The 27951-nt window shown below is 41.9% G+C and overlaps 1 protein-coding gene and 1 long non-coding RNA gene across 3 annotated transcripts in view; both read right to left on the reverse strand.

Moving 5' to 3' along the window:
* The window catches only part of GMDS (GDP-mannose 4,6-dehydratase), a 384143-nt gene extending 379210 nt beyond the window's left edge, over positions 1 to 4933 (reverse strand). Inside the window, exon 1 of the mRNA XM_015854488.3 lies at positions 4738 to 4933. Coding sequence (XP_015709974.1) covers positions 4738 to 4782 — 45 coding nt within the window. The 5' untranslated portion in view covers positions 4783 to 4933. The remainder of the gene's footprint in view (positions 1 to 4737) is intronic.
* A 2356-nt stretch (positions 4934 to 7289) lies between these two features.
* LOC116653020 (uncharacterized) overlaps positions 7290 to 27951 on the reverse strand; it is a 33828-nt gene continuing 13166 nt past the window's right edge. Inside the window, exons 2-6 of one of the 2 annotated variants that reach the window (XR_014943586.1) lie at positions 27873 to 27951; positions 22092 to 22199; positions 17987 to 18168; positions 17465 to 17545; positions 7290 to 9036 (exon numbers count right to left, since the gene is read on the reverse strand). This is a non-coding gene — a long non-coding RNA (uncharacterized LOC116653020). Of the gene's footprint in view, positions 9037 to 13995; positions 14163 to 17464; positions 17546 to 17986; positions 18169 to 22091; positions 22200 to 27872 lie in introns of those variants that run through there. The other variant, XR_004306383.2, reaches the window with a different exon arrangement.

Below are 27951 nucleotides of genomic sequence, written 5' to 3' on the forward strand. Positions count from 1 at the left end.
AAAAAAGAGAAGCTAACACAAACACCAAGATAGATTCAAGCTAATCCTATACCAGCCATACTTTGTGTCATAAATGTGTTCTAGCTCACCTGTGCTCAAATACCTTATTAACTGCATCATTGCAGGTAATGGTATACAGCTAGACTCCATAGCGTAGGAGTGTCTTCGATTTCCAATTATGTTTCTTACATTTCAGTTTGATCCCAAACTGGGACTCCTCCATCTCTGCAACCTCGAAGTAAGAAAAGGATGTTCAAGAGATCTGAGATCCTCACTCAGAACAATGCTTGGCTATTCAGAGACAGCCACTAAAGTAGAGAGCACCTACTTTCAGCCAAGACCACATTTGTCTCAAAGAAAAGGCAGCACAAACTTACATGAAGCCTCACCTGTAGCCTATGCAGTTTCAGTGAAATCTAGCCTATCCCTATGCAGAAAAGCAATCCTTCAGATTCTGTCCTCCACCTGACAAAGGACTGTCTTCTCTCTGAAGAGCATGATATAACGCCTCTACATTTGCCTTCCAGACACACGCGCACTTCCAAAAGACAGGGTCCCACTTGATCAAAACACTTAATGAAACACTTTAAGTCTACTTCCTCGGTGATCCTTTTCCCTCCATGTGCAGTTTGTCTTCCACAAATCACATACTAACACCTGTATAGTAAGCAGCACATATGTATATGGATTTGGTGTGCATGTTCATTAAACTTTCAGTACTAGGACAGAGGCAGATCCTATCTTCTCTCTACATTAAGTAAAACAAAGAAAATATTCTTGCATTTATGCACACTCACTTCTCAGTTATATCTACTTACAATAGCAATCTCAAGAACTTTCAACCAAAATCCGAGTTTTGACAGAAATGCCAGCAACTATACAAAAGAGCTCTCATTATAAGACAGAAACAACTAATTTGCCTATAATTAACAAAAGCATCTGGTCATACATTGGCATATGAGTTCTAGCGTATTGCTGCATTTAAAACTTAGCTTTACAAGTTAAACAATTTTCCTGTTTGTCTACAAACCAACTTATCACCACTCCAAGTAAAGCAGCACAGTGCCAGAAAAGATAAAAAGATACACTATTCAAGGCTCATAATGCAGTGACAGAGAGGGAAAATGAAACATCAGCACATAACACAGTAGTTAAGACTCAGACTATGTCTTAACTTAAGTCTTTAACTTAATTCTGATACATCTAGCAGGAATGTGTTTCAACAACAACATTTTCCCCTTCAATGAAGAAAGAAAGGGCTCTACATTACTCAGAAGTAGTTTACCATCCGACCAGCACCTATCTGACACTTCAGAAGTTTTATCCATCCAAACACAGCAGTTGGCTCAATCTAGAACCAACATTATCAGAACAGTGAAGTGTGGTTTACCCCACTGCTGTATAGTGTGAGAAAGGAGATAAGGAAATCTCAGAGCTGCAACAAGAGTGTACAACACCACTGGGTACATGTCAAAGGTCTCTTATCAGCAGTACAAGCGATAGAACGGCACCGATTACACTTTAGCCCCATTTCTAAATGCAGAACGTGTAGAAATTAATTTACATACTACATAGTACATAGAGACTAAAGTCTAGCCCTTGCTAAATGAATGCCTTTTGCATTGTGACCACGTGGAATCAGTTAGTTCTTACAGCTTCATCCATATCGTTCCCACCTTTTACTATCTGGCCAAATGTCACCATCAGCTTATGGTTAACACATTTACCCTCACATACACCTGTACTTCTAACAGCTGGCACCTAGGAGGGAAGCAGGCCACATAAAGTGCCTTTGCTAACTGGTGCAGCTCATAGTTGAGCAGGAACCATGTGAGCTCCTACGCACTATACAGAACACATGCAAATAGCACATCTACTTCCTCCAGTCTTATAAGTCCCATCAGAGGTCTACAAATCATAAGATACAACTGTGCCACATTTCCATGGCATACCTCAGCTAAAAGCTGCATTGCTAGACAGCTCCAACCAGAACTGTTAGGATAATCAGTCCTACCTCAGCTCAACTCTTCCACCACCAAAACAAGATAAAAATCCCATCATTTGTCAGTGGAGAAGATGAACAGTTGAGATGTTCACACCTGCACAGAAGTTCTGAAAAATGTGAGGTGTCTGATTCCAATGCTATGATCAGTTATGCCTGATATAGCATCACCTTAACTCAGGAGGTGCCACTGTAGTTCAAGCAGCACCTTGCTGAGCCTCAGAGTACTCTAAACATAAAAGCACAACACTACAGCTGTCTAAAGCAGCTCTTTTAGCTTAATTTTATCATCCACTTATCATTCTTCCAGGCTCTTAATTTTGCATATGTTCTCAGAGTATGTTGGCCATACACAGGTGATTCTTTATACAACTCAACTGTACCAATTCAGTGTAACAAAAGGGACACAGTTTGAACAAGATTAGTTAACTATCTAGTGCTGTTCTATGCTTTCTTACCCCAAAGGATCCAAGCCCTTATTTCCTGCCTTGCAAGAGTACCAATTCCACGTAAGAATACAAAACAGACCAACTCTATTTAGCCAAGTAATTAAAGTTAACTACCCAGAAAAGACAAAGCCTGAGCTCAATGCCATTTGGTGAAATGCACAAATGCATTTCTACGTTTTATGCATGATAGTTAAGCTTAAAAACTAGATGACACTAAGAGATTCTCACTAAAGGCAGGCATGCAAGTTTGCCTGTTCTCATATAAGGAAGGAACAGAATACTACAGGTGTCTCATTTCTGGGTGAGGCTTCTCCAAATAAAAGCCATTATAAAAAAAAAGAAAGAAAGGGAATAAGATAAGAGGGCAAGGAACAAATATTTAGTCAACTTCCTCTTAAATTTTACATAAGAATAGAAGACAGAACAGAACCCAGTGACAGAAAAATATAGGACTTGGAGGCTACTCTCAATATAAAACTTCCATCCTAAGCCACTCTTAGTGAGCCCACTGCTTGGGTCAGTAATCCACCAGAAGGGATGATGCTGCAAAGTGTTTTAAGAACACCCGAGAACAGACAATGAGCTGAAGTAAGATCAGCAGATGAACACTGAACGCGGAGTCCGCAAGTAGTAATGGGTGAGAAATGCTGTGACACTGTATTGCCACAATTAATTCTCTCACAAAAATCAAGTGGCTCTTCAATGTAGAGTAAAATAGCGCCATGCTTGTTTTCACCTGTCCTTTTCTGCAGTGCTCGCTGCCTTCTGAACAATCCACAGCAGGGCCTCACAAATGGATTGGCAAACACTCCAGGAAGAGCCACAGCTGAAGAAAATGTCCTTCCAAGCACTAAGTTCACACTTAATGCCAGTCGTAAAGGGAAAAAATAGCAACCAAACAACAACCACCAAAATGGTTCCACTACTTCTAAGACAATTATTAATGCATACCATCCAACATAACCTACTTAACAGGTTTTACCCATCACAAACAATACACCCTATGAGTAGATGGCACTCAGCATGTTCAAAGAGATAACCTGAGTGCAAGCAGAGTGGCTTTCCCAGGCTGCAGGCAACACCTACACTACAAAGCAAGGAGTTCCTCAAACACCATCAAAGGAGCTCACAACTTCACTTAGCACAACTTACCAGCAAATATAACAATGCAGAACTCTGAGTGGACAAGACAACAAACTCAGCATCCAAGGTGCCTGTTGGCAGCTTAGGGAGGAAAGCTACAAGCTCCGTACATCAACACTCCTGCAGGTCTCACCAAGTTAAAACTCACCATTGGAACATTATTTCTCCCCAGGGCAGAAGTTGCTGCAAGGGAAACACTTCTCCTTCCACGTGGCCTTTTTTCAGCACCTTCTGCTGAGAGTATGAGGAATGAGAGCATCGTTATCTCTATTGTCAACACAATCAAAACACAGAGACTGTGACAAACCCTCTGTGAAGGTGACAGAGCACTGGAACAGGCTGCCAGAGAGGCTGTGGAGTCTCCACTAAAGACATACAAGACCTACCCAGACACTTCTCTGTACAACCTGGTATGGAACCTACTTTAACAGGGAGTTGGACTAGATGATCTCCAGAGGTCCTCTCCAACCCCTACGGTTCTGTGTAACCCACATGGACACAAAACACAGGAGATGCCCTTGTCACCCATTCAAGCCTGGGCTGAAAGTACACACTGACTTATAAGACTATCCTGTGTGTCGGGGGAGCAGGTGACAACACACTGCCCTGTGCAACAGCCCTGCTGAGGGAGAGCATCAGTGCTCCGTGTCTTCAGCCCATCAGGTAGAAGAGCTGCGTGTTTCCTTTCACAGACACAGCTCCTTTGCTGAAGGTCACATCACATCCCACTTCAACCGAGGGTCAACTGATGCCTTTAACAAGTCCAGGTGAAGATGACTACGAAGACAGGCACAAGAGCAACGCACTGCTACCAAAGACGCCAGCAGAAAGCATCCCTAAGCACAGGGCGCACATACAGGCAGCATCCAGCTGAGCCCCGCACACCCCTCACCCTGCGGCGGCCCATGACAGTCCGACGGCTCTCGGGGGCCGCCCGGCAGCGCCGTGACAGCGCCCGCTGCAACAGGAAGTGCGGGCTCCACGCACCGCCGCGCCGCAAAGCGCTGCGGGCACCTCGCGGGGCACTTCGCAGGGACACCGGGCCCGGCTGCAGCCCCCGGGAGCCCATAGGACCGCGCCCCCCCGTCCCACACGTGCCGCCGGGGGCCGATGGGGCTCGGCCCATCTCACCCCGCTCCCTACCTGCCCGGTGATGCCGGTGATGAGAGCCACCTTCTTGTCGCCCATCTCCCCGTCCTCGTCTCCCGGGGCCGCCGCTCCGGCACACGCTTCCGCCGCTGGCTGCGCCACCCTGCCGGCGGGGAAGGCGGTGGCCCAGGTGCAGAGGTAGCTCGGGGCGGAGGCGCTACCACCGCCGCCGCCGCCCGAGGGCAGGGCCAGGACGCCGGGGGCGGGCACCGAGATGAAGACGGCCGCCGCCCCGAGCGCGGCTCGCACATGGGATGCCGGCAGCCCGCGGCTACCTCTGCCGCGGGGGCATCGCCCCGCCCGCCGCTCCCTGCGCAGCCGTCCCGCCCCGAGGCGGCCGCAGGTGCAACAACCCCAGCAGCGCCGCCGCCCCCAGCCCGGCCCCGGCCGCGCGCGATAACGGGGGGATCGGCGGGAGCGCGCCCCGCTTGTTTCCCACCCCTTATCTCTTCTGGCCCCGCCCGGCTCCGCTCCGCAGCCAATAGGGAGCCTCGGCGCTGCCTTAAAGGGATACGAGACGACGGCGCGCCGGGGCTGAAAGCGAACGCGGTGATTGGTCGGGAGAGGGAGAAGGGGCGTGGCTTGCGGAGAAGCGGAGCCGCCGACTTCCTGACCGCGTGTCGCCAGGGGGCGGGGCTACGTGACAACGACGAGAGCGCCGCCGCCCCGCCTTAGAGCGCCGGAGAAACAGCGACCCCTGCGGCGGGGAGGAGGTATTGCATCAAGGGGAGTTGGCCGGCATCTCTGTGCAAGAACACCAAGTGATCATTGTATCTCCGGTGGCGCAGTGGTTAAGAACGCCGCTTTGCAACACCAGAGGCCCGGGTTCGAATCCCCCCTGTAGCGCAAGTGGTAGAAGAGGCTCGAATCCCGGCTCGAATCCCGGGGGTTGGACTCGATGATCTCTAAGGTCCTTTCCAACCCGCATGAGACTGTGATACTGTGAAGTGCGAACGTAGCTCGCTGCCGCGAGTGATGTTCAGATAGGATCAGACTTCAGCATGGCAGAATATGTAATAGCAGGACACGGGGAAATGGTTTTAAGTTGAAGGAGGGAAGATTTAGGTTGGATGTCAGGGGGAAGTTCTTCACTAGGAGAGTGGTTAGGCCCTGGAACAGGCTGCCCAGGGAGGTTGTGGATGCCCCGTCCTTGGAGGTGTTCAAGGCCAGGTTGGACGGGGCCCTGGGCAACCTGATCTAGTAAAGGTGTATGTTTGGTGGCCCTGCCAGGCAGGGGGGTTGGAACTACATGATCCTTGAGGTCCCTTCCAACCCGGGTCATTCTGTGATTCTATGCGAAATCAAACAGCATCGGCAGGAACACTTGGAAGGAAGGAAGAGGAGGCTCAGGGGAGACCTTATAGCTCCCTACAACTGCCTGAAGGGAGGTTGTACTGAAATGCGATTGGCCTCTTCTCACCTGTACCTGTGATGAGAGGCTGCACCAGGAGAGGCTCAGACTGGATATGAAGTGTAGTGAGGCAGTGACACAGGCTGCCCAAGGTGGTGGTTCTGCGCCAGGGGAGATTCAGACTGGACATTAGGAAGTATTACTTCTCGGAAAGGTGGTCAGGCACTGGAATGCACTGCCCAGAGAAGTGGTGGAGTCACTGAGCATGGGAGTGTTCAAGAAACGTTTGGATGTTGTGCTGAGGGATATGGTTTAGCCGGGAAGTATTGGTAATGGTTGGACTAGATGATCTTCTAGGTCTTTTCCAACCTTGATAATTCTGTGATTCTGTAATTCTGTGATTCTGTGGAGTCACCATCCCCGGAGATGTTCAAGAAACATGTGGATGTAGCACTGAGAGACATGGTTAGTGGGCATGGTGGGAATGTTCTGCCCATTGGACTAGGTATCTTAGTAGTCTTTTCCAACCTTAATGATTCTATGATTCTGCAATCTGAGCTGTGACAAGAAAGAGGAAAGACTAAAGGAAAATACTATCGTTCATCATTTTTAGCTTTTGTTCGCAGCTTGTTCAATGTCCAAAGCAAATCTGGTCTTCTTTCTGTATGCTGCTCAGCAAATCAATGAGAGGTGCTGACAGTGCAGGGCCTGAAGCTGTGCTAGGTCAGGAGCTCCCATCGTTCAGCTCTCGTGCACATTTAAGAGGCTTTTTTTGGTCACTCTCCAAGCAGAATTTTGTCTACCCCTGTTTGTCCAAGAACCCACAAGATCTGTTTCAAATGCAGCATTTTCATGACTTAATCTCCAAAGCTCTCCACCAAAGGAGGGAGCTGCTCACACCGTTCAGAACTCAGATGATTAATCAATCACACCGGTTGAAAGATTACCTTGACCCATGACTGTAATCTTGGGTGACAAGTACCTGGGCTCTTCCTAAGCTCAGAGCAGTTGTCTTTCTACTCAGCATCTTCACTGCTCACAGAGTGAAGAGATTCAGAATGAGATATGCCAATCTGTGTCACTTTTGTAAGGAGAGCATCTCAGGCAGACTGTGCTGAGATCACTTTTGCAGGGTTTATACTGGTATTTTTAGTCAATACGAATACTAGAAACAGGCAGATGAAGCCAGACAGGATGTAGCCTAGTTCAGGTTCCAGCTGACTGAAGCGAAAAAAAAGAAGTCTTGAACCTGTTTAAATTTCTGTTCCATTTATAAGTCTGGCGCTGGTAGTTACAGATACCGTTAGCCAGCTACCATAATCCTTCTAAATCTGCCCCTGGCATGCACTGGAGCACATTCCAGGTTAAATGCACAAAGACTGTTCTGTCACCAAAGTCTTCCAAGGTACATTTACAGACAAGACTGAAGGCTCGATTGTGGCACAGGTACTCGGTTTTGCCTAAGTTGCTCTGGTGTTGACAGCAGTTCATGACAGACTGCAGCATTTTTCAGGATAGGCTGAAAACTGGACTACCCCAGGGATCTGGGGGTTAATATGTACTCTGGGCACTAGCCTGCACTTATGTCTTTCTTTCTGCCTCCAGCACCTGTACCATTACGTGTGCTACCTAACTTAAAGCTATGTCTGCCGACACCATAATCACTTTTTCATGCGTCTGCGTAGACCCGACTCTGGCTGCTAAAATTGGCAAAGCCCTCACTGAAGAGGAGACAGCAGATAGACATACAAATGCACCCTCAGCCCCCTTGAATCCCTGTAAGAGGAGAAGCTTGCAACCAGTAAAAGTTTTAAGATGAGTGAGTAAACTGACAAGACCTGAAGCAACAAAAAATGAACAGCATGTGCCGTAGAACTGTGTTGTGTTAATGTGAACACTGCCACCACAGGTGAGAAAGAGGTATTGAACAGATGCAGTGAAATTCGCTTTTTGGTGGTGGATAAAAATATATACATCATGTGGAAAGAGAGATGAAGAGCACTGCTGATTGATGCCAAACTGGCACAACTAGAGAATAATGGAAATGAGCAAAAAGGAAACGGAGGGAAAAGTAAAGAGAAAATAAATCTTGCTGAGAATAAGGAAGAAAGGAATAATAGGAGGAAAAGGCTGAAGTATATTAGATTGCCAAAAAAATGACCATATTGAACACTGAGGAAAAGGGAAAAGGAAGGAGAACATACACAAACTGTTTGAATACCGCATGCACAGCAATCATGAGGACCTCAGTGTTTGTATGAGGTTTTGGCCATAGTGCTGACTGAGATTTGAAAAGGTAGTTATTTGAAGTTTAAGAATCTCACTTGAACCCATTGTTAATACTTACAGAGATTAAGTAATCTTGCTTTACCTCCAGAAGTAGAAATTGCCAATTTAAAGCAACCTTTTTTCTCACTGTGGAACAAAAGCATCCCTAGTCCTATTTCATTAATAGTGTCATTCATAATGCTTTCTCAGCATAAGCTTAGGCTTATTTTGCTGTAATGAAAGTTGACATGTTATTAGCATACCCTGTTCTGTATAGGAGTTACAAATTGCTGGTGGACCAAATGTAGTTCTCATTCTCTGTATCACTCTGTAACAGGGGGAGAAACTGGTGACTTGCCTCTTTCTGAGGCACTTTTGAATGACCTACTTCAAACAGTTTAAGCAACTTCTACATCTGTGAACTCTGTCAAAGCTGTACTCAAGCAAGAGCCCTGATTCTTTGCTTACCTTCAGTTTCAGTTGCCTGCCTATTGCTAACCAATACTTTGGATCTTGTCCATGGCAGTGAAGTCCATAGCGACATCAAGGTGTTCACATCTCATAGGGGATGGCTCAGGGAGCCAGCAGTGGACAGAGTAATACATCCAAGAGACCTTTTCTTCCTGAGGAGCATTAGTTCATACTGGCAGGCAACTAAGGGAGCTGCAGTAGGCCTAGAAGAAAGTAAAACACTTAGGGTTTATTTCTCTTCTTCTACTTTTCTGTTTTACTTTAACAGTGGAAAACAATAGTGTGCTACACAAATCTGGGGAGATCTGGAAAGGAGTGCGAAAGATGAGATGCTAGAGAGTCCAGGAGAGATCCAGCATGATATGAAATGAGGTGCAGGTGTTAGAGAGTAGCAAGTCACTGGGGAAAGAGGGGCAGATCTCATTTGAAGTAAAAAGAAATAGAGAGTGGGAAGTTAAGGGAAGTCAGTTTCCATATTTATTTTTTGAACTGTTGACCTGAATATCTGAGGGCACACGTAGTGACCCATGTTCTCAGTGCTCTGACACAGCAATGGCAGGCAGAGCAGAAACAGGAGGACTTGGGAGGTCTTTCTTAGTTGGGAGCTTTGGAGCCAGTGCTTGGAGATAAGGTCTTGCGGGGAGTAAATTTGAACAAACCCGGGTTTACACATGCTGTTGATCCCCATTAAGGTTAATTCAAATAGCTGCTCTACTCAGAATGAGGACATTATAAACTGTTTCTCTGGAAAGCCATCAAAACACAGTAACAGGGGTTCTCTTCTTTCTCCTGGCCTTACACAAATATAGGCCAATATACACACAAATCCCTGCATAAATCTTGTCCAAAAGACTTCTAATCAGGAAAGAAAACAACAATGTTGTACTTCTCACACTATAAAAAAGACCACCTTGGGAAAAGAGTAATGCAGCCATAGAGTGGTGTGGTGTCTGTTAAGAAAATTCACATAAAGCAAGCATTAACTATTCAAAGAATTAACTGCAATGAGGCAGTAAGTGAGCGTGCCTTGTCACTGAACTCAGAGCCATAACAGGAGCAGAGTAAGAAGTACACTGTAAAAAAATCTAGTAGGAAAATTAAAAAATCACTTCCCTGTCCCCTGGCCTGGATTATTCTCTTAGAAGATTGGTCAAAATGTCAGTGGTTGCTTTTACAAGTTGTCTCTGCAGTCACAGAACAAATCAGTAGCAGAGCATAAAAGAAACTCAAGATACGGACCAGGGGGGGACTCTTAACATTGCTGAAACTAAGTTTTTTGTAACAACACACATGTATTTGGCTAGACATATGCTATTCACACTCTTTATATATTCCTTTACATTTATTTGTGGTGAAGTGGTAAGGTAAGAATTAATGCTGTTATTTTTAACATGCATATTTCACGCGACTAGAAGCACTCTCACAGGCTTGTGTGCCTGGGGTAAAGCATTCTGTGACTCATTGTGACCAAAACCAGAAGAACGATACATAAAATTACTCCTTTATTACTCCTATTACAATGCATTAACTGTTTGCTAGGTGCTGACAGAGTCAGACCCCTGCAGCCTTTCTTTTGGTTTGCCACAGAGGAGTGCTGGATTCAAACCAACAAACAGAGGCACAGAGTGGGGCCGGTCAAAGAGTATCTCGGGTGTCAGTGATGGGAAAATGACAGAATTCACATTTCCTTCATATGGAAAGAGGCAACATTGCAGTAAAAGCAACAGGATTTCAGGAAGGCAGATTTAAGTTATCCAGAAGCTCATTAGGTAAGATTTCCTGGAAGACCGATCCAAGGTAAAAGGGGAAATTGAAAGAAATCACATAACTTTAAAGAAATGGTATTAAAGATGCAAGTGCAAAGTTTCCAGTAGCAGAAGATAAGCAGGGAGTAAGTAATCAGTTTGGTTAGGTCACTTTGATCCCATACATTAGAAGAAATTATACAGGAAGTAGGAAGTATAAAGGAGTACTAAAGGCAGATTTTCAACAGTGCACAGATACAACATCAGGAAGGCCAAGGCAGAAAATGACATGCTAGTTCTAGAAACCTTGGCTACTGAAATCATTCTAACTATGCAATAATGCAATATTATGCAATAATAAGCAAAGCAGGGTTAGTGAACTTCTAAACAGAAGGGGAAGCCTACTAGCAGATGACATTGGGAGTACTATAGAGTAAATGATTTTTGGGTGAGGTACCCAAAAGCAGATAAAAGCAAATATGACATAACTTGAAAAAGAGGTCAAAGAATTATTGACTGGCCAGCTAAACTCAGTTGTTTGGAGTTAGGGAGAAATAGCCAAAAGTGACTTTTGGTGACAGATTGCAAGGATTACAAAGGAAGGGGAAAAAAAAACACACCTGGATTTTTGAATAAGCCTATGGATTTGTCAAGGTCCAATTTAGTTTCTTTATTTAGTCATTGAGTGGACCTGCAGATTGAAGGAAAACCAGTAATTGTTGTATATTATGTTCTCACAATAGATATAAACTCTTATTTGCTTTTGAGTACCACACCTATAATCCACATGTTCTCAATACTGTTGACAGCGACTCTTTGAAAGAACAAAGCAAAGAAAGCAGGTCTGAAAGAATCTAATATCAAGTGTGCAAAATCAACTGGAAAATCACACTGACACAGCAGATAATGTTAATTCACTGTCAGAACAGAAGGACAAATATTATCAAGAGTCCAGAGTTCATAGTATGTCTGACTATAACTTAAAAAGTTCAGAAAAAAAGAAGATAGGGATCATGTTTATCAAAAGGAGTAATGCGATCATCAGCAGCACATTGTTGTTAAAATGGGTAAGCACAACATAGATACATGTATACAATCTGTGAGCACACTGGGTATTTCCCATTCTTTATTTGATGTTACCATCTCAACATGGGCACTGTGTTTGGTGCTGGTTATCGAAAGGGTGATAAAGAGCCATAAAAATTAATAGAAAACCACAAAACATGGTATGGAAGGAAAGGTAAGAAAAAGTAGGATATTTTATCATAAGAAAGGATGACATTGTCCAGGAATGAAGGGCTAGGACAGTCCTGTGCAGCAGGAACAACCTGCTACAGCTGAGCTTACCCTGGACAAGTGACATCATACTTGATGCTTCAGGATTGCTTCCAGATCTACAGTATTTTGAAAGGAATGAGATCTTGACCACAATATTTCAAGCACAAGGCAAACTCCCATAAACAGCACTAGGTAATCCTTTTGCAGCCAGAGGTTTATTCTGTTATTAGAGAATGTTTTATTTTCAGGAAAAGGCATTATGCATAGGTGGCAGAGCTGTAATCAGAAAATAGGGAGCAGAGTCCTGACAACTGGTCTTGCCTCACCCACTTTGCCACTTCCATATTGCTTGAGACTCCACTGCTTTTGTTTGATCAATAAATTTGACAGCTGGACAAACACAACAATCTCGGTTTCAGGAAGAAGTTAGGGCGAGGTAGGGAGCAGAGGGTGACAGCCAGGCTGGCAAGGTGATGGCTTCGTTGACAAGGCCTGTGATACCACAGCACCTAATAATGAAGAGCAGAGCAGGTCTGGTGATGGCAACCAGGGATGGCCACGTGCAGATCACCAGAGAAGCCTGTAGTGAGGAGGCAGAACTGAGATCAAGCCGAGATTTCAAGTTCACAATTCAGAGACAGTGTCAGTGGAACACACAGCCAGGCACAGGCACACTTGCAGTGTAGCTCAAGGAGGGTGGCAAAGGTGAATGCCTTAGCTTGAACAGAGCTCCTAAGCAAAGATGACCAGGCCCCTGCATCACACAGCTTTTTCTCACCCATCTCTTTCTGCAGCAGTGATCCAAAGTTCTGCAATAGCACCAAATCCAAGCTAGCCTACCCCCTGTGGAAGGCAGTATGGGGTCCTTACAGTCCAGATAAAAACATCTGTTATTCATTTGTCATAGGACCAAGAGAGCAAACTCCTGAGCAGCTCCCCAAAATAACAGACCCATAATGTATTTTAAAGGACAGTCATGTGCTGATGTAAGAAATATCACTGATAAGCCACAGTCTTAGGGGAAAAAAAAAAAATCACAAATATATATAGCCAACTTCAGCTACTGGTTTTAAATAGTTCATAATCTCAAGGTTATGGCTGTAAGAAATGAGGGTGTGTTGTTTTTTGTTTAGTAAAGCAGATGAGGAGCAAGAGTTCCAATACTCTCATTTCTGGTATCTGTAGGCTCCAGAGACCAAATTTTCTGACACATTTTCTTTATTGTAGGCTCCATCGTTTCTCTGTGAATGCAACAGAAATTGTACCACTTTTCATTGCAGCCCATTGCCCACATTAGGCTGTATACCAGCAAGGGACCACTAAAGAATCTGACCTAAAAAGTTCAGTATTTTAATTACAGTCTCTACATGACTACTGAAACCAACATTTTTTCATAGTTAGCTACAAGGAAAGATGTTTGGCAACATTATGAGCCATCATGCTGAAGTGTTTGACTATAGCCTTGGTGACACAATTGGCCTATGTGTGTGAGGAAGTGACAGCATCAGCTAAGACTGTCACGCCACTGACCCTACCAGCAAGTCTGACAGTTTTGGAGATTATAATTACTTGATCATCTTTGTCAAACGCTTTCACTGACTCATGGGCTATAGACTATGAGGTAGTGTCTCTGCTTTCTGGATCAACTTGTCCATTGGGGTTGCTAAGCCAGATGGTTAGCGGAGGAATCTGCTTAATTCCGATTGTTAATCTCTTTGAATCCCACCCTGTTCATAGTCCACCCTGTTTTCCTTTCCTTCAAGAAAGTCTCTGAAGAGCTGTCTCTTCTGGGCAAACAAGCAACAGTGGTCAGTCTGTACAAAAATCCCTATGACTTGGGTAGAAGGGTATGCTTTTGCAATCACACCCTGCCTTTCAAATTAGGATATTAAAAGCACTGAGTCAATCAGGGAAAGACACATAATTAGACTCACAGAAAGCTCCTGTCACCACTCTTGGATGAGCACTCTGTTGGCTATTGGGAGATCAAAAAGAACAGAAAGGAAGCGTATACAGGAGAAAATGGATTAACCAAGGAGGGCTTTCTGTGTCACACATTTGTGAGTCTCACCCAAAGTGGTACCATTTTTTTCCCCCCTCTGCAATGGCAACTGAATGGACATTTAAACACATACTCATATCAGGCCATGTACTGACTTGGTGCAGAATCCAGCAGGGACTCCCAGGACAAAGTTTCCGGAGTGGCCTCAAGCTACTTGGGATAAAGTTTGCCTTTTTCCATTCCCAACATCACCTCTGCTTTGAATACCTGGGGATGTTTCTGGTTGCCTGCTGGCAAAAAGGCACTGGAAAGAAATTTGTTAAATTAGCACTTCTCGCTGCCAGAAAACGTTTTGACTGCAAGGTGGAAATGTGAGAAACCTCCCACTCTGCACACGGGGCTAGCGAATTCAGCTGCTATGCTTCACTGGAAAAAATCTGCTGTAGTTTTAAACAGAAACCACAGAGGTCTGACAAAGCCCATAGGAGACTCCTGGAACTTTTAACCAAATTGTTATTGTATTTCTAAGCTATTGGACTTTCACTGTTAGTCTGCATTATTCTTCAAATAAAGGGCCAATCTTGACATCCAATGAAACTTCCCACTGAATCAGTTGGGATGCCAGAAGTGTACAGTGAACAGAATAGGATCTCTACAAAAAGGGATATGTAGATATATTTGCAGGTCCCTGTTTTTCCAAGCAGGACTTTGCATGAAGTTTTTAACCAGTTTTTTACTCTGGCAAATTTCTGGTAGGTGCAAACCTCACCCAGGGAAAGCAAAAACTCATTTAAAAATCAAATTACATTTCTAGTTATAAATAAGTAGGGTATCTGTATTGCCTTCTTCATGACAGGAGAGGATGGTTGTATCTTCCTTTAGATTCATTCTCTGGGCACCTCAGACTTCAACACAACTGACATGATTAGGCTTGTCCCAGGTTGTAGCACCTGCCTGGTCTTAAGAAAGGACCATAACCCTGGACTGGGCACCAGAGCCTCATAGCAAACACAGCAGTCGTTCTTTAACCCATTCTGAGCTGACGTGCAGCTTTGGAGCAGACTGTCTCTCAAAGTTCAGTGAGATAATCAACAAAAATTATGGTAACCAAAACACTGCTTGGCACGCCGAATTAAAAGAAATAACATAGATACGTAATTTCACCAACAAAAGCTTCATTGTAGTCATTTGAACAGTGTGCCTGTGAACCATGAGGTTGGAAGCAAACTACTTCAGTCAGTGGAAAGACTTTCATTAAGCTAAATGGCTTTGTATCAAGCTTTTACTGGATGGAGCCCTAAAAAATTTCCTCCAGAAGTTCTGGAGACTATTTTAGTCTACTCAAGACGTAAGGAAGGAAACTAGAAAACAATAGCTGGCCAGACCAGCAGAAAATGCATAAATACAAGCAATACAGTATGAGTTAAAAATATATTGGTATAAAGCTAAACTACGATCATTATGTTTAACTGCAGCTTTTAGGCTGCTCTCCAGCAGCTGTTTAGTTGCACTGATTCATAGCACTCTGCATGCTTTGTAGTGTTTACTAAAGCCTAGGTGGGGTATTAGTGAAAAAGCAAATTATGCTTTGATTTCTAAAAAGATTTGGAGTATGAGGTACAAAATATAAGCCATCCCACTTCTGTTAAAAGTGAAGCCTTCGTTTTCTAACCTTGTTTTAAGCACAGTCAATTAGTTTGCCAAAAAGATGTTGGTTGTACTTTGAATTTAGATATCAGCAGCTATAATTTATTTTTAGTTGATTTACTAATTGACCTGTGCTCAAATTAATATAACAAAAACATTCAAATCAACATAAACAATGTGCCTGAGTAATTCATTCACTTTGCTGGTTTGGAATCTCATTTTATCATTAGCCACATCTTTTTTTTTTTTTTTTCCCAGCTAGAATAGCAGTGATTTATATCGCTGTGTTAATTATGTGAGCCTTTAAACTGTGGTTTGGAAAACATTATGTATCTGAGGTATTTTTGCAAATTACGGGATTCATTAAAAAGAGAAAAACAAACAAGCAAAAAAACAAAAAAAAACAGGTTAAGTTTGTTAACTTAAGTTTATTTCTTAAGTGGAAACCTTGAAAGGAGTGTGTGTGAGAGAGGGAGAGCTGAAACAGGCCTGTGTTTGTGTGCATTCCTTCCCTTTGTCTTTCCCCTACTCTTCTCCGTGGTAAGATAGCAGTCATGTTGTGAGTCTTCTCATCTGCATGATGGTCACATCTATTTACTTGCAGGACTGTATTCCCCAACTAAAGCCTAGTTCTCAGATACTAAAGCAGAATATATATATATATATATATATATATATATATATATATATATATATATATACATACGCATTTAGTCACATAAACAAAAATAATATTTTTCTGCCTCTTTATCATTCAGACAAAAATTGCTTGCCTTACTGGAAGCCAAAGCACAACTTAGTCAAATAAAAATTATTGAGCTCAACAGGGCAACTGAGTAAAATTTAACAGCCTGTGACTTACAGGTTACACTACATGATCTAGTTCCTTTTGGCCTAAAATTCTACAAGCCTAAATTGAATGTAAGCCCTGCGTATTTTTTTTTAATTAGAACACTGCTGAGGCTGGAGGGGACTATCTAACTTCAGCCATGTGTAGGCGTGGATGGACGAATGGCTGTATTTTCGTTGGGTCATAGACTGCCCTTCTGCATTGTATTTGGCTTCACTTTTAAAGTGGCTGAAAATCCAGTCCAAATACAAGTTGGCCCTGAATTAATTTCCACTTCCTATCCTTCCTTCTGCTGAAACAAATAAATTGGGATTCAGCTTGCAGGACTCTTGGCTTCACAGGCAGGATCTACAAGGCCATTCGTTAACCAAAGAACACAGTACTTAAGGAGCATACAAGATGCGTCCAAAAATTCTTTGGGATATTAATTTGATTCAATACCTCCAGTCAAGAAAGCTAATAATTATTTTCAAGTAACTGTTGCCAGACAGTTCCGCAGTTGTTTAATTGCTTATATGCTGACTCGGGAGTGAGACCTGAGAGGCATTTCAGAGATCCCCACAGAGAAGAACATGAAAATAGATCAAAGCAAATATTGGAATATAGACTGTATTAGTTTCAAGTGTGTTTTCCAAGTCCAACTGACACAGCAGAAATACTGGCAATAATGATACGTGCCTCTTAAGTAGAAATCGGAACTCGGCTTCCTACCTTGGTCTGTTCAGCTCTTGAAATCTCATTTCCAATTCATTTGCCCAAAGACAGAGGAGGACTTAATGACTGCCACATAGTAAGTGTGTCTACTTTGGCCTAAAAGCAGAACTTGCTCAATGAAAAGTCTGCTCAAAATTTAATGAGATACGTTATTCATGAAGCACTTCATTAACGAGTGATCCGCCTATTTAGTAATAAACAAGCAAAGATGTTTGAAGACTTGTTATCCATGGCTCAAGCTGATACATGTCCTCTGCTAAATACTCTGTTCTGAAAACTTCTTTGTTATAACTGTGATTGTATCATACTGAGGGTGTTTTAAACTACACCTGATGTTTCCTTCAGTGTGGATTCCTTTCTAAAATCAGTGTCAGGTCATATTTTGTATAACCTACCTGGAGTCATCAGGAATCCTTTCAGGAATAATCCTGCAATTCAAACAGAGTATCTTCCATTTGCTCTACTTGTTTTCCAAGCTGAAACAAAGAATAATGGGAGAACTTACAAGTCTTGTCAGAGAGATAAGGCGGCTGCAATTTCTAGCATGGAGAGAATAATAAAGCTTTCAGTGCTCTATGTAATATTAAAAGGGAACAGAAGAAAGGAGATGATAGAAGTTGTAACATAGCCAAGCTACAGTTTCAGAAGCTTAGAAACTTCTGTTACTAGGGAATGTGTTTCCACCCTGGCTGCAGCATACCAGTCAGCAAATTATCTGCATGCAAAGCTGAATTCAAGCCAGCCTATTATCTCCTTTACCACTATCACTGAGTGGAAGTAAGCAGGTAATTTCCTTTCTCTTTCTGATTTTCACCTCCAGACTGTATTCCCTCCCTCCTTGCACTGATAACTCCTTCCATGCAAGCAACTAGCTCTCCCCTGCAGTCTTCCTCCCATGTCATCAGTGAGGCACCTACCTTGTCCTGCAGCCTGCTGAGCTGAGACATCAATATCTGCAGTTTCCCTGGTAAGTAATTACAAATCACTGTTCTCTGTAGGAAAATCCAACTTGCAGTATTGCTTGGGATGGACATCTATTGTTCATTAAATCCATCATTCACTCTCAGGGCAGATACATCATTCCAGCCGTGACTCTCTCCTGTTAGTAGACAGAGGATCTCTGGTTGGTTCTGTGCTATGGTCTCCATTCCTGCTCTACAGCTGGTGAAAGAGAAGTTCATCCTAACATCTAACCCTAATGCTCCTTGTTGCTGTTTAAATACTTCCTTACTTAAGGCCTTCACTTGCCTTTTAAGAACTACTTTGCAGGAATATCAACCCTTACAACATTCCACTTTTTATCCATATAAAGTTTGAAAAACACTCAAGTGAGTTGTGTAGGACACTGAAATTTTGCAGATGCAAACATTAAATGTGGATTTTCTTTTTAAGGAGTCAAAAGAAGCAAGCTGCACTGGAAAAATGGGGGGGAGGGGGGGAAGAAAATATGGTTAAGTGGGAAGTTCAGAGATGCTATAGGTTTCAGTGTAACAGAGGACTTAACATAGACAGAGAGATTTTGTATTAGCATCTTCTGAGCAGTGTAAGTGAATTAGTAGCACATGATCAGTTTTCTAGACTAAAATAGCTCCTAGTGAGGCCAACAACTGTAAGGCTAGTGGCTGTGGAATCAAAAAATGACTTATGAAAATGGAAATAAGTCAGAGGCTTTAAACAAGTCTTATTTAAAACATTAATAGACTTAAACCCAAACAAATGCATAAGGAAAGAGAATAATAGAATCATAGAATGGCCTGGTTTGAAAAGGACCATAATGTTCATCTAGTTTCAACCTCCCTGCTACGTGCTGCTGTAACAATTTGCTCTCACTTCCTATATCTGATCTGGGAGGAAACAGAGCTATGATATGTTCAGTGACATCATGTTTTGCATCATAGGGTAGTGGTTACATTCCAGCTTGCAGAACCTCAGCAGAACAGATTCAATTGCTAAGTGATCCCACCACAGCTCATAGATACCTAACCATGGACTCCACAAGCATAGAGTTATTCCAAACTAATGGCACAGTGGAAAACCTTGGTGCTAGGTGTCTTCTTGGCCAAAGAATGAGCTAGAAACACTGACATTACAGATCGTTCATCATCACTTTCCCATTCTAGCACAGAAACAACTCTCCTTCCATTATTTCCTACCTTTTGTTACCCCATTTCAATTGCAACTGAGCTTCCAAAAATACATCCAAGTCTTAAAACCAGTCCTAAGATATTTACATCCAAAATTCCCACTTCACTCACGTAAATACAAGTTTTTTCACGTTTGTTCTTTTTTTCTGTCTCCAACCATTCTGATTTCTTAAAAAATCAAAATACCTTTGCCAGAGTGAATGGTAGTTTACCAGTCACTGATGAGAGTGGTGAGTATTGAAGCTGGATTAGCAAAACCCTGATGAATGTGAATTTCCTTTATCTTCCAAACAAGACATGGTGCCAAAAGCAATATATGGACAATGGAAGACTTCTGAAAAAAGGCTCACTCTAGTATGTGATATAAAGGACAATGTCTTTAAAAGTAGCAAAACACAGATAAGATTAATTTGCTCGTTTCTTGGGAAGTGCCCTTTCACAGAAAAAATAATCTTCATGTTGTTTTGAATCCTCTGAGATAAAGTCAACACTCCCACCTGCTGGTCTCTCCTAAGAAAGTTTTCTGTGTTTTTTTCTTTTTCTTTTTCTTTTTTTTTTTTTTGGTCACATTCTCCTTTTTCTGTCATGTTCTTTTCTCTCCTTTCCTTTTTCATTTTCCTTTCCCCTTCCCCCTTCCCCCTCCCCCCCCCCCCCCCCCCCCTTTATTTCCCCCTCTCTTTTCCTTTTTTTTTCTTTCTCTTTTCAGATTAAAATTCCTATTTTCCATCAAAGGTTCTCCAGATTTAAACAGGCAAAAAGAGCTGCCTCAGGAAAAATAAAGCATTGGAAAATGCACATCCTCAGAATGATGTGTTTGTTCTTTTCTGACACCTGTGAAATAGGTTACAGGTGACTTCCCATTGTGAGTGGAGCAGCTTTCACCCAATCATTGCATTCATTTTGTGCCAGCTAGGATCACCCATTCTTCCTCCTTCATAGTTCCACCGTGTCTCTCATTTATTCTTAAGGAACACTGGCAAATTTGAGTAACACTCCTTGCCTGAAGAAGGCTGGCAGAACACAGACCTCGTCCAATCTTATTTATTTATTTGACCCCTTAGTTGACCCAAATGACTTTGTTTTCCCTTGCAAATAGACACATCTCATGTAAATGTGGGCTATGAAGAATGTAAGGCCCCACAGGAACTAATTGCTTCCATTACCTCAGAGTCATCTGTTATGAATATGTGCACGTTCATGATGTTGCAAGTTGTCCAAGCTGCAGACAATGAGTAATTCTTATTAAGAAGCTCAGCTCAGCAGAAATCCATTTTTGCCAACTAATATATGCAGGATATATCCCACACACCTCCTTGTGTACTGCTCTTAATGTTTTGCATATAGTAATTCTTCTGTGTTTGGCTTTTCTTCACATTTGGTCTGAAAGCCAGTAAAAATACTGATATTCTTTACATAAGTGAAACAGTATTTTACCTCAAAACACTTCAACTATTTTCAATCTTTTATTTCCCTATTTCTGTAATACTTACAAAATTATAGATTATTTTTAGAAACATGTGATGAGAAACAGAAACAAGATTTTAGAAGAACCTTCTAATCATTTATTTATAATTTAACAGTAACTACTATAAATGGCTGCCTATTATTATTCATGTTACAGTAGTGCCTACAGGTTCCAACCAGGAAGCACAAGGGGATGAAATGACTTGCCCAGATTTGCACTGCAGCCAGAGCCAAACCAGAAGCAGAACCCGCAGCCTCGTCTCAGTCTTGTGGCCTAACCCTTAGGCTGTGCTGCTCCCCTCTCAGCCAAGAAGCACATTTCCATACAGTAACCATAGGTTGATCTAGTGAAACCAGCCCCGCTTTGGTTTACAAACACATTCAGAGCTGAGTGCTGATGCCTAAGAAACTGTTTCATTTTGAATAATAACTGCTGGTAGAAGGTGACTTAATTGCCTACAAGCCAGATTTCCAGTGTTGTTTAAAAAGCTACACGCACAAAAAAACAGTGACTGGGATTTTCAGAAGCACCTATTTTCTTCACTCCTCTGGGATAGTCATTCTGCAAGTTTGGGAGCTTCGTACTTTTCACAGTTTGTCCCTAATGCAGATACTGGAGTTTTTTTATAGGGAAGAGAGGCAAATTGGGCCTCCATATTACAAGTACAGTTCACATCCTGTGCCAGGGAATGATGGGGCTGCTATGCCTCTGCACACATCCCCATCTCCTTCAACTCATGGCTACCTTCCGTGCTAGCTTGGACTCTGCTAGAATTGCAAAGATCTCTGTTTTGACAAGGTTACTTCACCTGTATTTTGCTGTTTGTGGGCCATTACAACATCCTTTGAGATACCACGATACCTATTTTCTACCATTCTATTTTCTGTTGATCATTCCTGTTACATACTGGCTGGTAGGAAGGATCAGGCATAGTGCTCTGCTCCCAAAAGTCCTAGTTTGCCTTATATAGGCCTGAATAAATACTACATGTGGAATGTGATGCCCCTGTTTCACACTGGCAGCCATGGGGGCTGAAAACCAGCACGTCCAGCAAGGAGCGTGCAGCAGTTCATAGGCTCCAGTGCTTTTTCTTAAAATGCAAAGTACATCTGGCAATAGTATTAGGGTCGCACTCAGATGGACTCACCCTCTAGTTCTCACTTCTATGCAAGAAGAATTTCAGCCCACCACTGCTTATGTTGTGAAATTATAGCTTCTTCCTATTGAAATATTAGTTTCACTTTGATGCAAGAATGGGGTGAATAGTTCTTTGGCATACCTGCTGCTTTTAATAACCATTTTGTTGCCAATCAAATTGACCACTTTACACTACAAAACAACCAACTTGACGGAACTTAAAATACCAGTGAAATAAAAGTGTTCAACCTTGTCAACAAGCAAGGCATTCCTTACCTCTCTTGGTGTCTATAACTTCGTTGGTACATATGCAGTGGGCATTAGTCTGCATCCCACACGGGGCTGTGGGTTCAGTGTGATGAACACATCCAAGAGCAAGGGAAGCTGTAGAAATATCATATGGTTTGTAAAGCGCTATGACATGAGAAGTATCCTAAAGGCAAAATATTTTACTTTATTAGATAGTCCTCCAGCTGTATTAATAAAATCCTGGATATAAGTGTTTATACATATAAGATTTATCATGGTAAGACTGATTTCAAACTTACGTTTATTGAAATGAAGAGAAATCAGTCATGCTGTCAATCCATATTCATTTCATAGAATTTTATTTGAACCTGACAGCCCCCTAGAAACACACATTTCTTAGCCAGATGTTCCCTTCATGCCAATTTGAGTCCCAAGATCTTCACTTAGTTTTTTGGCATTGTGAAGAACTCCAGCACTTCTGGACCACGTCCTGTGGTAATTCAATTGAAAGGGGACCCCGTGGCATTTTTCAACAGAAAGATGCTTGCCCAGCAGTGGTCTCTCATTCAAGGAAACATGATAAAAGTCCTTAGCAAGAACTACTGCTGTGCAGTTGGCCTCCCTACTCTTCTGCTGTACTACAAGCTTTTAGTTCAGGACTTTGAAAAAGAAATGTATTTTGAGATGTGTATATTGCACCACAAGCCTTTCTTCATGAAACCACAAGGTTTTTCTACATTTAACTGCCAAAACCCAGAAAAAAAAAGTTCTGTGGTTCAAGGAAATCTAGTCTTTACAGTACAGCCACGCATGGTTATGGGTCGCAAACAACTTTAACTTACTCTTCTGTCCATTTTTTTGAATAGTTGTTGCACTACCATGCTTGTGGCTTTTGATGAAATACAGCCATTTTTTAAAGACAAACTTTTCATATCCCCCTCAGTTCCACTGAATTGGAATTACTGTATTTTTACTTACAGATTTTAGGTATACCTACAGGGATGGCAACTCTGTTGTCATCGAAATGCTAAAACAAAAACAATGTGGAAGAAAAAAACCCTGAACATTTGCAAATACTCATTTTCAAAAATCTGTTTGGTTCTAAAAAGAGCGGTGCTGACTGCACTTATTCTTTTGGAGGTGTTACATAGAAAAGACTAGGGACAGTGAAATTAATTGCTGGAATTGACATAGATGAAATTGGTTAGTCTTAAATCTAACAAGGATGTCCATCAGTTTTCTGTAAGCAAACATAGTAGGTATTATTTCTAGACAGGATATGTTGAGTTTTTTACATGCGAGCATCTGCATTTGTTATGCTGGCTAAGGTGTAAAAGGTTTTAATGACCTCCTAAATCTCCTTCTCTGGTTGTCATGGTGGAATGTCTTCCAAGGTCAGTCTCCCAAAGAAGCAGGTTCACTCGTATTGTAAACAACCATATATCAGACTGAATGATAATTGCCAGCGGGCTCTGAAACAGAGCTATATTTATCACAACGCTTTCTTGTTGGGGTAATACAGGTCAGATGCGCTTGCTCATGGACACACTAGACTTGAGTTTTCCTGAGTCTCTGCATCTTTCACAGTGGTCCGGTTTTCCCATTGTATTTGCTGTCTGGACAGGATGTTCTACCAGAGGAAGTGTTCCTTGTGGAAAGACGTCAGATAGTTACCCAACGAACCCTCATCACTACTAACTACCTGGCAGGCACTAGTTTGATTTATGTATTTTGATACAAGCTTATGTTGCTTTTATTGCTTTGCCTCATAAAGAAAGCAGTAAGGCTTAAAAGTTGCTGACTAAAGCAGGCAATAATGCAAATTTCCCTTCACGCAATGAATCATCAGGTATTTATTTCATATATAATTTTGAATGTAAGAAACATTTAAAAGGGCATAGCTGGTCAGCAAGGTTAATTAATTACTATGTTGGCGGACAGCTTTGTTTGAGAAGGCTGGGGTACTGTAATCATCTAAGACTTCCAAGGTTTTGATGAGGAAACAGGTCATCAAAAAAACCCACAGGATTTTTAATAAAGCAACTGATACATAAGAGTGCTGAGGAGATAGGGCAGAATCTTCTTAGAAATCTAATGCAATTACCAGTAATCAGAAATATGATATATTAAAACACATACATGTTTTGGGTTAGTTTCCTCAGAATAATCTATTTTAATATGCATGAAAGCAAATGTTAGAATACCACAGCTAGCTTTTAAAAGACCTCTTGGTCCCTGGGCAGAGTTCTGGCAAGCAAGGGGAAGCTCTGCTTGATCACACAGCATGTGTTATGAACTGCATTTGATTTTATGGCTTTCCAAAAAGCTGTCCAAGAAGGAGGTTTTTTTCCTCCTTTTGCAAAGGGGTCTCAGCCATCTTAGTGTATGTTTTTCCTCACCCAGTTGACCCAGGCCAGGGAGATATTTGCCAAGAGGGTAAGCAGCTCCCAGAGGCAGGGACTAGAGTGCAGAGCTGGCTGGTCCAATTTGGAATAGTTGGGCTTTTGCTCACCTCTTTCATCAGGGATCCTCTTTTTTTTTTTTTTCTTTCTTTTTTTTTTTTTTTTCTTCCTGTTTAAAATTCTCTTCCACTCTTCTTTGTTTCTTTATTACTGGAGCAACTGGATTTGCCCCTGTACTGGCAATGTAGAAAACCTTCTTCCAGGATGGCAACTTACAATTCTCAAGCATTTGAGAAAATAAGCAAGGTAAAACATAATATGCAGGCAATGCTATCTCAAACCCTGCTCCTACTGCAACTACTCTAAGATGCCAGATCCTTTTCGAGATAACCAAGATCCATAAAACCAAAGCAGGACCTTCCACCCAAGTGAGGCCCTGTGGAGGGGTGTTACCAGATGCTCTCTACAAAATCTGCCCATGTTGATCATGAAAAAAGAGAGATTTTACTTGTTTTGAAAAACTCAGTACCTGCTTAAAAAGAAATTGCTGAAATCCTGGGTGACTTTGATTGTGGCATTTGCTTGTGGTTACCTGTATGAAATTTCTCTTTACCACATCCCACACCAGGGGATTCTTATTCTCCTATCACCCAGAAGACTGGGAGGTTCCCATTTTACAGGCAAGACACCGGGGTGCAGTATACAACCACATGCATATGCATATGCATACTCTTTTCCCAGTGTTTGCTCAGAAGGGAACACAGGCCTCTTGGTGCTCATGAGATTGCACGTGGAACAGATCTGCCTCTTGCGTGTAGCATAAGTATGGTACTGTAACCTCAAGCACCATTCATGGTATGTGTGGAAAAACCAGGCCCATACTACCTAAAATAAAAATAGTTTTGCTTCCAGAAGGAGTGTCAAATGGAAATACTTTAGAGGATAAGTCTTTGGTATGGCTTCCATTGCTCAGTTTTGTTTGCTATTTTAGAGCAGAGTATATTTGATAATTTATGCAAATAACTTGATGTAGATGGAAATTAGGAAAATTAAACGCAATTATTTGTCATCTGGCTTTGTATCTCATGTTTCAGTTGAAATTTTACCAACACGTAGTCTTGTTAGAGAACCCCAAATGAAACAAAACTACTGAGAGTTTTATGATAAACTGTGAAGACTACCCTTACTATAGGCAGTGAAGGCTGTGCAATTTTGTACAGGCTCTGAAGACATGGCAATTCCTGCAATGCAGTGTGTCTATTGGGTATTTATAATACCTCAGTGCTTATCTTCTGAAGCAACTTTTGAAACAGTACTGGTGTTTACATGGCTCTGTTATGTTTTTGATATTACGCTGCCTTAAAAACTGGAACCAAAGGGAACTTCTTCCCACACAACTACGCTTGAAAAAAAAATACCAGAAAGGGTGGAACATAGCTGTTGCTCTTTGCCACAAAATGTCAGCTTCATCAACACACACCATCAAATCACTTTATTATAGTTATGTGGTGTGGGAGTGTTGTTTGTCATTTTGTCATTGTTTCATTGCAAAGCATTTTCCCTCAAGCCCTATTTTCACCATCTGTGGTTTCTGCAAATTCTGGAGTATTCAGTGTAGGACTTTGTATTCATACCAAGTTTGAAATGAAAGTGAGTAATGCTTTTTGTTTTGCATTGTTGCATCCCAAACACTTTCAGATGTCTCACGTAATGATAGGAACTTATTAAAGGCAGTACAGGTTACTTCCCAAAGATTTATAATGTTTTCAATGCATTAAAAATTATTTCTTTCAATGTTTTCAGTTTTAAGTTTTTTGTTAAAGTATTTTTGGCTTAGGTCTTTGAGAATAGTGATTTTGGGGTAGCTAGCCAGACAACATAATAATCATCAGTTTTAGGAGGTCAAGTCGCTTGGAGTACACACAAATTCAGTACTCATTGCCCTCTATGGTACACTTACAGTACACAATTTAAATAAAAAACCTTTGAAAATCTGGATTGTTTCCTTAGACCCTTAACAGATTTATATATATTTATATGATATGATCTGCTTAAGTACAAAGACTTATACTTCATAATAAGGTAGAATCTCATTGTCAGAATGGGAGGAGTCCTCTTGCTGTCAAAGTCAATTTAAAAAATTCCCACTGGTGTTGGTGGTGCAAATTTATATCACCAAGCACTTTTTAGAGTCACCTGAAACAGCTCGCTTGTGCTATTGGGAATGACACCATTTATGGGAATAGTCCAAAGACTCCTACGCAAAATGTCATGGCTTAGGAATGAAAGTTCAATAAATTGAGCTCAACTAGGGAGCTGGGTCCAGGAATTTGGGCGCCCAATAAAGCCAGACCTGGATAAAAAATTATGAAAAATAATTTAAATAAATGGATCCTGCTTCAGCTAGGTGTGCAGACTGTATAAATTTGCAGGCTATGTCATCTGGATACCTGTATTTTTTGCCCCTGACAGTACAGGCTTAGGAAGCCAAACACAGAATGCTAGCCTTCCACTTCTGGATCTATCAGTCTAGTCTTATGCATTAGTATTGAATCTTGATTATCAAATTCTCCACATTTATTTAAAATGCACGAGAAGAAGACAATTTCCTAATAGCTTATTTTGCAAAGAAAGAAAACAGATTTGTCACCCACTTCCTGACAAGCTGAAGTTTTGTTCAGGAACTATTTACTGAATCGACAACACTCTACAACTACAATTCCTCACAGCATAAAATAGAGCATACACAGATTTTTCTCTGTCTGCACTTCTCAAACAAAACCACAGGCACATAAATCCTGCTCCCTGGAGGCTGGATAACAGCTACTGGACTCTAGGCTCCTTTGAGAGCCCAACATAACACAGGCAGCACATGCATGCTCATATATGCAAGCACGTATGAAACATGAAAGCACCTCAACTTTCATTGATTGTTTCCACTTCCTTTTTTGCCATTCTATCTGGTTACCTTTTCTACGTTTGCTTTTCACCTGCTCTATAGTAGAAAGGGTAGACAATGGCAAACGATGCCCAGAGTAGTGAAAAATATGAGTTACATTTCAGTATATAGGACCAATGTCTCACATCTCCTTAGGTACCTTCCCTAAAATAGCTCAGTGGGCTATGAACCATCACAAGATAATGGAAAAAAATTACACAGCAACTTGTAATGCCAGCTAAACTGAAAGCATGTCATCAGTGTATACTTAGTAGTTATTTATAAAATCCGGGAATTTCCACTTTCCTTATTTCATAACATATTTGTCTTTCTGAATACCTCATGACTGAATGTTGAGCAGCACAACTTGCTGATGAGTATTTACTGAAAGAAAGCTCGATCCCAGCCTGCCACCATTCGCAGGTGACTGCAAACTTGGTGCATGACATGGCACCATGAGAAGCATACCTGAGGTGCTCTGCCACAGGCTGTGATCCCCTCGTCCACAGATGCATGGGACCTTTTCAACTTCCCTTCCAGTTCCAGC

This window comes from Coturnix japonica, chromosome 2, assembly GCF_054131305.1.
Source record: "Coturnix japonica strain WE chromosome 2, WE-NBRP24, whole genome shotgun sequence".
NCBI classification, from domain to species: domain Eukaryota; kingdom Metazoa; phylum Chordata; class Aves; order Galliformes; family Phasianidae; genus Coturnix; species Coturnix japonica.